At 39.9% G+C, this 12,963-nt stretch overlaps 1 protein-coding gene across 5 annotated transcripts in view; it reads right to left on the bottom strand.

The window, feature by feature from the left end:
* The window catches only part of khdrbs2 (KH domain containing, RNA binding, signal transduction associated 2), a 78,535-nt gene that overhangs the window by 31,962 nt on the left and 33,610 nt on the right, over positions 1-12,963 (bottom strand). For all 5 annotated transcript variants that reach the window (XM_056394609.1, XM_056394611.1, XM_056394607.1 and 2 more), the window contains exons 3-4: positions 7,463-7,579; positions 2,594-2,740 (exon numbers count right to left, since the gene is read on the bottom strand). In XM_056394609.1, the coding sequence (XP_056250584.1) occupies positions 2,594-2,740; positions 7,463-7,579 (264 nt within the window). The remainder of the gene's footprint in view (positions 1-2,593; positions 2,741-7,462; positions 7,580-12,963) is intronic.

Here is a 12,963-nt window from a genome sequence, read left to right as displayed (position 1 = left end):
GGCCACATGCTCATCCAGCTGAGAGCAGGATCGCTTGTCCTTCTCCAGTGCTCGTCACTCTCAGCCTGTATATACAGTAGTCCACTGATTAGGTTCCTGTTTACATTTTTTTTTTTTCCTTCTCTCTCTAAGCTGACGGCACGGATCAGATTTTTGCTTTGCGCCAGATCTGAGGGCTCCCGCTAAGACAAGCTTTCTTTTCTCAGTCATCTCACAAAGCTTGCAGTCAGACAAACTGCACTTGTTGGTGGTCTGTGTGTTTTTTCTTTTTTTCTTCTCAGAACTAAATGAAAAAACACAATACACACAAATTGTGCACCTTCAATTCTAACTGAAAATGATTGCACGGCCTGTTCACATGATGAATATTTGAGATTTATAAACAGAAGACAAGTCTGCACAGCGCATCAGTGTGAAAAGATGAAAAGAACGTGTATTTATTTCTCCTGTTTTGTAGTCGGGAGCTCAGTGGGAAGCAGGGTTTTGTGAAATCATAGGGATCAGACATTTATTTCCAGACATCACGGTGCCGAATGAGTAGTACTTCCCAAGACCTGTAAACAGACTTTGATAGAGTCCCCCTTTAATTCCAACCACATAAACTCATTTACATTACTCAGCCTGTTGGAAACATAAACTCTTAAATCACTTTTGCTAATTTATAGCCAAATCAAACCCCACTAACACTTCACATGAAGTCGCTCTCTGACAACCCGCTCCTGCACAGTGCAGTGATAAAAAAAAAAAAACAAGTAGACAGAAGGAGACACTTGCCACCAGAGGAAGGAAATACTTGTCACTATGGATCCTGACAGATGCCTGTTGTGTTACATTATGTGCAGTTCATTTTTTATGCTTTTATCGACATGTATATATAGAATAAAATGAATTAGGGGACAAAGTGATCTTTTCCCCTTTTCTGACTTCACTAAATAATCTGGGCTTTTATCCATACTCACCATGAAAAGACAATGTAAGGAAGGAAATGTAAGGTCTCGTGAAGCAAGATATAACTTGTTTTTCCCCCCAATATATGGTGCCCATGCTGTCAATAATAATAATAATAATAATAATAATAATAATAAATCATCACTTAAGGGTTTTATTGTTCACTTCCACCTTCCACTAACTGGACATCACCAAACTGAGCATTCTCATCCACAGTTATGATTTTCAGCCCTTTTGTCACTTACTGAAATATCACTGAATAGGTTTCTTCCTAGTTTCTCCACATCATTAGTTCTGCAGGCAAATTTTCACAAAAGATTCCAACTTTTTGCCTGGCCTAACCTGTCTGTGCTTATTGAATGAGTGCACCTATTTAAAAAAAGAAATGTATAACGGCCAATCCTGTGTGTACGCTATTTAGAAAAACCCGGCTGCAGTTCTTTTAGAATAATTCAGAATACAATACCTCATCTTTTCTCAAGGTGCTGCGGTGAAGCCAGAGCTGAGACTCTGCCAGCATATTTACAGTCAAATAAAGCATCAAATACAATACAAAAAAGCCCCCGCTGATCTGAAAAGAGCAGGAGAGCCAGCTGACCCCTTTATTGGTGTGGATTGCACAGTGTGAAGAACGGCACAAATGGGATGCTGATTTCTGAGCGAATGCACATGTGGTGTGCATTTATAACACCGAGGTAGACGAAGGGTTTCACAACACTTTAAACAGATCTGATATGTGCTCTGGCTGCATGCAACATGGTGCAGCAGGGGCCAGTTCTGTTTTGTTTTTTTTAAAGGCCTAATTTTGCATGCAAATCGTTAGCACCAACATGAGTCACGGGTTCATGAGACCCTGATGGTGTCAACATTGTTTCTCTCCTCGGTTTTCACTTTACTAATGTTACAGTAAATCTAGACGAGCTAACAGCCTGCAAACAGGGAAACAAATGGAGTATTTTTCATGAAAGCCAACACACAGAAATGTTTCTGTGTTAGCTTTCAGGGAAAATAGGAACAGATTAATTATCCCATATTCGTTTGCTTGTTTTTTTTTTTTTTTGGCAGACAGTGGCAGTGTAAAGTAATTTGTATTTGGAAGAGTATGAACTGCTCAGTGCAGATGCAGTATCATCATCCCCCTGGCTCAGTGAGCAGACATGCTTGTAAGAACATTGGCTCACTATAGAAGACACATGAACTCCATAAAGTAGACTCATGCACCACAATTCCTCTATTAGGCTTGTCACATTTGCAAAGCTTGATTAATATTTACAGCTTTGACTCAGCAAGAGTACACAACATGCACATTAATTATTGCTAACTTCTCCGGGCTATAAGTTGTCGGGAGTCTTGCGAGTTGTTCCATACTGCACTTTAATTGCTGAATACATTATTTTTCATTTGTAAGTAAGGGCCTGAAGTGCAGAGCAGTGGTTGTAATACAGAGAAAAACTTCATGCTTATATCTTACTCTTATGTAAACACACCCTGGATACTCTGCAGAGTGCTGTAAACTGAGGAGCTGTTTGCTTTGTGTTAATAAGCCTGGTGGAGAAACGATCAAGTCAGCAGTAATGACTAATGATTACATATGACACAGGAATAAACATTAGGAGGAATAAATAAGGTGAAGAATAAAACTTACTGGAACTAGGAATTTCTTAATCTCCTCCAAAGCATGACTCATGCGGGAATATGCCTCTCCAGGTGGAGCGAAAACTTCAATTAAAACGTGAAGATCATTACTCAGATGGGCGTACTTGGCCTCCCCGCTTTTCCTTAATTCTTCTTCCTATGAATAAAGGAGAGCATGTTAAGGATTTGTGTCCATTAAAGAGAGCCCAACATTCACAGGATAAGTATCTACGTAGTCTAATGATATTACTATAATATGCCAATTGTAATAAATACTTTAAAAAGCCAAAGGCAGGTTACTAAAAACCAAAAATGTCAACCTCATGGAGGTGTGAGGAAAAGTCAGCTGGATCTCCAAAGACAGCAGGATTTGCCCTCCAGGGACCAAAACTGTCTGCACAAATTTTCATGGCAATCCATCAACAGTTGGTAAAATATTTCAGTCCTTGGACCAAACTGGTGGACTGACTGATATTACCATCCCTAGAGAAATGCTGCTAGTTTGGTAAAAAATCTACATCTAGCCAGATGGAGGACTTCTGCTTTAAAAATGTGTGGTTGCATGAGCACAAGGAATAATTTAACTTTTGGAGAATAATTACAGCTCATCTGACAACAACAGAAAAAAAAAGACAAGAATAAGTGGCTAGATAGTAGAGTTCTGTCATAGATTGTGGCACCAGGGATGCTGTTAGTGAATGTTTTTTTTTTTTTTTTTCTGATAGAAATTGAATGTTGTGATTGTGTGAGGAATGCTCTGCAGGCACCGCTCCAAAACAGCTCCTAGAAATGTTTAAATGGACAGACTTCCAGTGACCCAGACATGGTGTTTAGCTCAGGTCATCTTGATGGTCAGTAAATGATTTGGTGGCTGCTTGTGCCATATGGATTTGGGAACCCTTATAAAAATATATAAATAAACACCTAGGAAAAAATGACAGATATAGTCCCTAAAAAAAAGGCACACCCAAGGGACAGAAAAATGGAAGTAATGTATCAGTAATTGCCATCGCACAGAGACTGAGGAGAGGACGAGTGCATTCAAAAGAACCTTTACTTTAGTGTTCAGGCAGGTATGCACTTACCAACAGGTAGAATCATGCAAATGGTAAGAGTCAAAAATGTCAACTGCTGTATAGGCTACAGCACAAAAAAGACAGATAAGTTTAATAGAAGACTGATTAGCTGATGAGGAATATGGATGTGGGGTGGGCAGATCCACTCAGAGCCCCTGGTGGACAGGCACGGTATGACAGGTTCATTAAATAAAAACAAACATATAGACACCTTTCTTTGTGTGTGTGTGTGTGTGTGTGTGTGTGTGTTTGTTTTTTTTAATGAGGGGGAGACAGAAGACTTCACAATGGCAAAACAACATGCAGTATATAAAAGCAGCAGACGCAGTGCCTTTTCGGATTTTTTTTTTTTTTCATTAAATATCAGGGGGTGGTAAAAAAAAAAAAAAAAAGGTTGGAAAGGTTTCAACATTCCCTTTATTAAATTAGTTCCAAGGTCTAACAACATAAATGGTGCTAAATAAGTGCAGTAATGTAACAGACCTTTTTCACTGGAAACCTTTTGACTTGTTAAAGCGGGAAAAGCACAGGTGCAATTAAAGTTAACGATGCCAGCAGCATTCCAGTCAGGTGCTCCGGTCTTAGTTGCCTGTGCATGTGCATACTTGACTACTGGCACGGTTACTGGGACAGTTAAATGGAATGGGACATCGTTAAGGCTATTGGCAACACCTGTGCTTTTCCTGCAATAGCAAGTCAAAATATCTGTGAAAGAGTCCTGTAGGGAAATGTACAGTGGCGCAGACTCCATCTACTGATGAAGACCATGGGATGCAGGTGAAATCTCAATTCTCACAACTTTCAGTGACTGAATATTTACATTGTCATCAACCTCAGTTGTACTTTGTGTTTACTGGCGATTGGCCAGTTTTAGCAAGCTAACATGCTAAACAAAGACGTCAAACAAGGTTAATATTATTAAGATTATTTAAGAGCATTTTAGCATACTGATATTAGCATTTAGCTCAAAGCACCACCAGTAGTGTTAGCGTGGAATGAATAACATTTCTAAAGCACAATTTAATACTGTGCTTACAAAGTGATTAAACGATAAAACAAGAGCTCAAGAAAAATGAAAATGGAATGAAGCAAACTATTTGGCTGTTCAGTTTGGATGTGTAGTATTTAAGTAAAGCAAGTCTATGAGAAACAAAAAGATTCCCATCCAAGCTCCTACTGCAAACTGTTCCGCAGTCTGATCACAAGAAAAGCGCAGTCACCTTTTAGTCTTAACCCAGGCCCTGGAGGGTCCTACCTGGGGCTTCACACTGGCTTTGAAGGCTTAAAAGATCTGTAATACAGCTCGGGGTCTTAACTGTGTTTTAAAAGGAACCAGTTGAATCATAAAATCCATTCTCCTCTGAACAAATGATCAGACGTCATGTCAGACTTGGAGTGGCAACATTTCTTCTACTTGTAGCATCTACAAATGCAGCTGCTGCAGTCTGATGCAGAGATTATTCAGTCATCTCAAATAAACACAGTTTGGGAGTTTAAAAAAAAAAAAAAACGCATATTCATTGATTGAACAGTTGGGTGTTGAGTGCCTTGCTCAAGGACACCTTTATTCAGAGAGGTGAGAGTGCCACACTTTACTCACCGAGCCAATTTGGGGATTCAAACTTTTGTCCTAGCATCATAGGGCTGTTCTCTACCCTCTGGGGGAAGTCAGCTTTAATTAAAAAAATTCAGCAGGCTTGACAGTTCTTTGTCAGAGAGCTTCAGTCATTATGGATCAGATCAAAACATGCAGATGATCGTGTCTCTGAGTTGTTTCAATACTTTGTCACTGAAAGGGTTGAAATACTGTTTTGCAGTGGAGAGAGAGCTATACATCAGTCACCATGACGGCAGTTTGCCCGTGTCTTTAATCAATCGATATTAAATGTTTGCACTGCTATAAGGACTTGAGGAGCTCAGAAATAAAACTTCTCTCTGACTTTGTGTTTGCTTTGACTAGTGGTGCACAGTCTAGAGTCAGAGAGGTGAAATGAGGACTCTAGGCTTTAGAGCTATGAGTCAGCACAGTGTTAAATAGGCAAATAGCCTACCTGTGCACAAGTTGCAATATTGACCATATGGTCTGATATGAGTGAGTGGGCTACTCAGATGCAAAATTTCCAAACCTAGGCTATTACCTTACCACTGGACTGATGGACCCTACAGGGAACTGGATGAGATGGCAGAAATGTGTGATGTCAATGTGCTTTTGCATGCAATGGGCCTTTGACTATCTCTGTACCACACAGCCTTGCCACAAGGCCGCTTGAAATGGCAGCCAGACTTTCAGTCACAACCTTTCGGCATCCGTCTCAGGTTGTCAGGGCTTCAGACAAGCTCAGACTGTACACAAAATCAATATCACAGACTGACAACACCAAGCTAAGTCCAATCGTTACATAGGCCTCCTTTGGTGAGAGACAACTGTTAAGGGTCTATTATTCTTCCTCAGTGGTGCACACAGTATGCTTCTCCCTCAGACTGACACTGATAGTGATAATGTATGTTGTACAGAGCAGAATCACAACCTAAGCGTTGCATGCATGTATATAAATTGCCATATTGCTGATAGTTTGGCTGTTATTAACGTTTTAGCACCTCTTTACTGATTCCTTAATGCAGCACATGGGTAAACTGAATGGACTTAGTGGCGGTAAGCCAAATTTTTAAATGAACTCTTGCACATGATTAAGGCATGCTCAAAAATGTGATAGTAAAGAAACGTTTCAGTGCTTTCTGCTGATGAAAACTTTCAGCTTCACAATTAGGCCTGAATGGAAATCCCTGTGAATGGTACTGATTTCTAATTACAAAGCCACACGATTATTGAAAAATTCTTAGTTTTATTTTGTTGACTGAATCTTTTTACCAGCAAATATGCAAGTTAACAGAATGTCTAAAATTGGATAGTGTAAAAAAATAAATAAAACTACATTATACAGCAAACGCAGCACATAAAGTACACTGTATGACAGGTAAAAATGTATGAATGTTTGCATATACATTTTTATATATATTTGCGAGGCCATGAATGAACTTTGCACCTTAACTTTTACACTAACATTAACAAGAATCCTTGAAGTGCTCAAAAAAGTTTGAACAATCATATTTCCATGAGAACTAACATCAAAAGATCCAGAACAGCTACTGAATGGACCTTGCGGTGAGATTGCATATTCACCTTAATAAACTGGATTAAATATGTACAGGTGACAACAAAAACCTCAGTGACATGTTGAAAGTAGCTGTAACAGCTCCTGCGGTATGTTCCCCTCTACATGTTTTTGACGTATTGAAATGCAGCTTCAGTTCACCAGAGAGGTGGTGAGACTGCAGGGCTTTTGTCATGTCTGGATGTCTGAATCAGAGGCTACAGTAATAATAGCAATGTAACTCTACAGCAGCACACTGAGACCTGTTATGAGCGTGAATACCAGATCCAGCAGCCTGTCTGTGTACATGCTCGGATAAGTTTGGCTCCAGGGGATCACAAGTCAGCAGGATAAATGACTTTGGCAGAGATTCATTACTTTGCATTCATAATTGACTATTACAGAATATGCTATTAAACAACACACAGAAAAACATCTCCATTTTCTTCTACATATGTTTGTCAACTGAAAGCTATTAATTGTACTCTGGGTGCCATTCATCTCAGTTACAGCTCAGATATTATTTGTTAGAATATTCCTCTGTGCTTTCAAGCAGAATTTCAAGCATTGTTTCTGTAAATATTTCTACTTGATCTATATCTTGGAGCAGCCAAACAGCTATATTTCAACCCAAATCGATATTTTTCTTACCTTGCCTTTATCCCTCATGGACCCTTTGCCGAGGATGGACATCTTCACACCCGTTTCTTCCTGTAATCGTTTCATGGAATTTCCCCGTGGTCCCAGCAGCTTTCCGACAAAATTAAACTGTGACACAGGTCAGAGAATAGAAGTGATCAGACCCCTTATCAATGCTTTCAACTTACAGTTTGTAAGAAGAGGACACATAATGAAAAATGTATAATGTCAAGACAAAACTCTCCCACTCTCTTGGATATAAATCTGTTTGGAAAAAAAGGTTGAACATAAAATATGTTTGCTGGACATTAGTTATCTATTATCAATATAATCTCATATTCCATTCACCATTCATCATGTGTGAAGAAGCTGTAATGTGACCTGTGATAAATCAATATAATTGTGCTCTGTATGTAGCACATTAAAGGTGAACGGGACTCTCATCTGCAGTCTGGCATAATGTATGCATCCATCCTTTTGCTTGAACTGTGCCCTCGCTAGTCATGTATCTTATTGGCGTTTAGGGTCATGCATGTCCTGCCGAGGAAAAAAAAGGAAAGGGAACATGGGCTCAAACCAATAACGTTCCTGAGACTGTTTCAGAGGTCAGTGCTGAGATAAAGTCAGAAATAATGAGTTTCTTCCCAGTGGGAAATTAAGTAATACTATCCAGATGACAAACTATCAGATTCCAGCCTCGGGGCTCTGACGATCATTTCCCTCTCGCTGTGCACCAGCTAGTGTTCATATTGAGAAAAGTAGCTCTGGGTTGTTGCAGGCGCAACACTGCTGAGATTAGTGGTGATTAATCCGAGAGGTGAAACTCACAGCACAACTGCAGTCAAATGGGTCGTTTTTGAAGAAAATATGAGCAGAAGATCAATTAGAAAATGAGAAAAAAAGAGACTTAATCATTTGCTACTTGAAACAAACCCATAAAGACTACTTATACTATCTCACACTGTTATTTATTTATTTATGTTTTATTGTAATAAATGGTTCGACCTTCAAATGTGTGCTATTGGATGAGATGATAAGAGACCTCCTCCAGAGCTGAACAGGTGGTCAGTCGACCACCACACCATACTCTGGCCAACCCTAAAATGATATTAACCTTTTCACAAAACAGACTCTCCCACTGTGGCTGAGCGGCTAATAACTTCACTGCCAGCTGTGTGACTGCTGCAACTCAACTCCAACAAATGCAGACTCAGCTAATTTCATGAACATGATTAACATCATGACTGAATGCTACAGCTCATCTTAGGAAGGCACCAGGGACACAGAGATGAAACCATCACAAAAAAAAAAAAAAAAAAACAGAGCATCCCCGCTGTCCTTGCCCGTCCTCTGATCTGAATGATTAAGGCACCTTTTGTAGACGCCTTTCGTCACAGGGGTTGCCTTGACAGGACTATCCTATAGCTGGCAGGGAGCTTGAGAGCAGATGGTTGCTGCAGCTACGCAGAGAAAGCGCTTGCTGGGCGGTAGAAGAGTGGCCTGTTTTCATTAAGCTAATGAATGTCTGGAGCCACTCTGCTGCTCCATGGCGAGCAATTTGGGCTTCAGAAAGGGGCACGATTCGGTGTTAAATGAGGTTTGAAATGATGCTATGTGCCCCCTGTAGTCTCAACACTGATAACGATGCAGATATTAGAAGGAAGGGTGTTGTGAATCCAACAATTATACACAAAGACATTTTAGACATTGAACAAATATTCAGTAATAAAATGGATGCACTGATATGCTTATTTGCATTTCACAAAGCACACATTATTCTACATGAAGGACAAATATTTAATTGGGAGCTTTTGTGCAGGATGAATTCTGATACATTAATGTGCATTTTAGTACTAAGAAGCCAATTTCATGCAGTTCTGTGTTGTGGACCCCAAAATCTACAGGGCTTAAAGCATCAGGTGATGATTGAGTTGCATCACACAAGTGTGAATCTACAAACCTGCTACAGCAGCTGAGAAAAGCACCTTTCACAAGAACCTCAGAGACAGAGGCTTGTTTCTTCGTTGTACTTTTGAAAAAGGTTTTGATGATTTATTTACAATCTGTTTACAGCTGACCCATACAGTGGCCTTGAAAACTTAATGCACTGAAACTCAAGAAAAACACATGAAGTACGGTGAAACACAGAAAAGTGTTTCACATTTAAACTATTTTTCCCTTTAAAATGTCTTTTGTTTTGCAACTCATTTCCATTTTGTTCTGTACAACAGCATCTCTGTATTTCCAGCATGTTTCATTGTGCTACAAATGTGTTGTCAAACTGGTGAATGTGCTTCTCAGTCTTCTTATGTTTTGTTTACTTGTATGTATTTTCTTTTCCACTCGCATATAAGGAGAACTCCACCAACTTTACACATCAAAGTCTGTTTACTGGTCTTGGAGAGTAGGCCTACTACTGCGTATATACAGTATGTGAAAAAAGGTTGTATAAAGCTTTTTGTGGCTTCACAGAGAGCTGTGTGAAATCTGATAAACTCAAGTGATGTCACTTGAGTCAATGTTGTTTGGGTCTGAAGACTACAAGACTGAAAAGGAAAAAAATCTGGGCGTGTGCATTTAGAAAGAAATAATGGTACCAGACCTCTGGAGCCCACTCCTCATCTCTGCTTGCAACTAGCTGCTGGAGACTACATAGCTGCTACTAGCATAACACACCTGAACTATAAGTAGTAAGTAGTAGGTAAGTTGACATGAATTGTGATTAAGTTCGGAGGAATGTGTGGAATAAAAAAGACAATATCACTAGTTCTGCTGCATTTATTAAACTGTCCTTCATTAGGCCGACAGTATTAGAAGAGGCAGAGAGCGTTTTTAAGACACCATAGCTTTAGCTGTGGAATCCACCACAGCCAGGAGCTGCTCTGAGGACTGGAAACATAGTGCACTTGCTGTGTGGTACAGGTAAGCCCTGCATTGCTAAATATAATCCCCAAGTAAACTCCCTCTTTTTATTTGGTTGTGCTAGTGCTTTTCTGGTTTCATAAATGACTATTATACAACTATGTTTTAAAAAAACAGTTTTATATCCCCAAAACTTTCATATTAGAGATGCCAGTGATCCACATTCATCTTGTTCGTTGTTCGTTCATCATTGTGGTGACAGACAGCAGCGACTGAGAGTCACAGAAAAAATAGAGATTCTTTCACAAAAGGAACAAGTCTGCAATCACACTTGTCATTGTGGTGGCTTTGTGTGCATACTATGTCTGAAAACCAGTGCTGTCTGCAACTGAGACTTGACATGGGACTCTTTGTAGTTGCCTTGAAGACATGTAAACATGGGATTACTGAACCAGCCAAGTGATCCATGTAAAACAACATGTAACGCTTAGAAACCTAACACAGACCCAGGTGATACTACTGTGCCCAAATTATATTTCATTTTTGTTTTGTTTATTTATTTATTAATGTTTTACTAATGATGCAGTTTAAGATAACTTGAGTCCTTTACTGATCTTGATACCAGATCAAGACAATAGCTCTTTTCAAAGGCACGATGGTGGAAAGCACACTGACTAATCCTTTTGAAATGGTTTTGCACCTGTAATGCACCACAGCCCCCCGGAGCACGAAGTTGTTAATATTCATATGGAATTTGGTGAGTGAAGCCTGACCTCGTATGGATTATCACATACACTATATAAAACAATATAACCACTGCTGTCTATAAGAGGATTCATTTACTTGACGAAAGAAACAGTTTCTGCTGCAGGCTGCGGCATTTCATCTTTATTTCATACCATGTCACTAATGTTTCCTGCCCGAGATCTCTGTGAACACACAATAACATCCCAGCCGAGAGTCAAAGCAGCACACGAGAATATTTTTCTATATGCTAAAATAAAAATAATGTAGCTTTGAAAAGAATCTCCCTTTAATGACCTTGATTGTTTAAATGCTGCTAAATGTAAAGTAATTAAAAAAAATTTAAACAACAAAGATGCACACACATAAATAGGAATGAAACCTCAGTGTGATTTTATGAACCAAACCAGCATGTCTCTGTGCTTTTGAGTTCCATGGGAAGCAAGAAAAATATTGAAAGGTGCTGTAACGCTGCAAAACAAAACAACTTTTCACCTTTTATTTTATAAAGTGTGCATGGTGGCTACCCTTTAATGCAGTCAAGATTTGCGGATGTCCTGAGGCACGTACTGCCAGGTTAGCGAGCTGTGCTATTGGGGAAGTCCAGGTCCTGTCTGATAGGAGGATTAAAGCCTCAGGTAGAGGTTTATGCTTTAATGACAGCTAGGGATGACTGGGCTGTGAGCCAGTCAGAGGAGTGTGTCCTATCAACTCCGCAGACATTAAAGAAAGCAGATGAGTGGTTGTTTGGTGTGTGTCTGACAAGGGGCGGAGATTAACCATTCACCTGGTGAGAAAGGCATCCAACTCAGCTGAGTGTTTAAAGAGAGGCTGTCTGTCAGTGTTAATGCTAATCGTTGGTATATGATATTAAGCTACGACTTCAAAACATGAATAAAACAGCATCAGATATGTGAACCTAGTCATTTTTGAATTGGGAAACATCATGTAATTCACAGTGTATAATATTTCACAGAGAGGAGCATATAGTCAAACCAGTTGCAATACAAAATATAAGGGAATAATTATTAAATGTTCATTTGCACAAAGTGACAGAATGACCTATCATCCCTCATCTTTATCACAACCAACAGGAGCAGACTGTTCTAATAGAAATGTCACAAATCTCATTAATATGTAAAACCAGACCTGTCGCCCAGATGGCCTACACACACAGACAGTAAACAAAACAAATATCACGATTACTGTAAATTTTAACAGGTGACAAACAAACTTTGACAGGCTGTGCGTTCGCTGTCAGAGCAGCAGCTACATAGCAAGGAGAAATCAATGCATACAATCATAGCTCTGTTTGTGCGAGTTTCTAACAAGCTACAGCCTTTAAGTGACAAATGAAAAAAAAAAAAAAAAGAAAAAACACACATTCTTTTCTGCACTGAATGTCGTCCATTTTTTTTTTCAACTAATGGAAAGGCAGCGTTTTACAAATCCTGTTCAAAACGCAACAAAAGAGAGGCAGCCTATGTAGTGTTGGGACTCAGTCATTCAATAGACCAAATGTTTCTTTGCTCCACTGGACAAAGGAATTCACACCCCACAGTTCCTCACGGTTCACACCTGGGGATGACCCTTCCCCCCCACGGACCCCACTGGCCAGCCAGTGTGGGCCAGCGTGTGACATGTGACCCCCAAGGGTGTCACCAAACAAAACCAGTCTTCTAGACCCCTTCTCTCTCTCTTCCCTTCTTGGCTTGCTCTGGAGAGCAGCTCCAGCCCTCTCCTCTCGGTTCTTCAAAGGGCAACAAGGCCCCAGCCCAGGTCAGCTCTGCTACCTGAGAAACTAGCTCTCTCGCCGGCCTGCAACCAGCAGCCTGCAAACACTCTTCTCCTCCACAACAGCGACCTGCTTCGGATTAACTGTGAGTGAACCAAATCCTCTTCAGAAT

The sequence above is a fragment of the Seriola aureovittata genome, chromosome 14, assembly GCF_021018895.1.
Source record: "Seriola aureovittata isolate HTS-2021-v1 ecotype China chromosome 14, ASM2101889v1, whole genome shotgun sequence".
Classification (NCBI taxonomy): Eukaryota; Metazoa; Chordata; class Actinopteri; order Carangiformes; family Carangidae; genus Seriola; species Seriola aureovittata.
The sequence above is the reverse complement of the archived record's forward strand: the minus strand, read 5'-3'. Positions and strand labels throughout refer to the sequence as shown.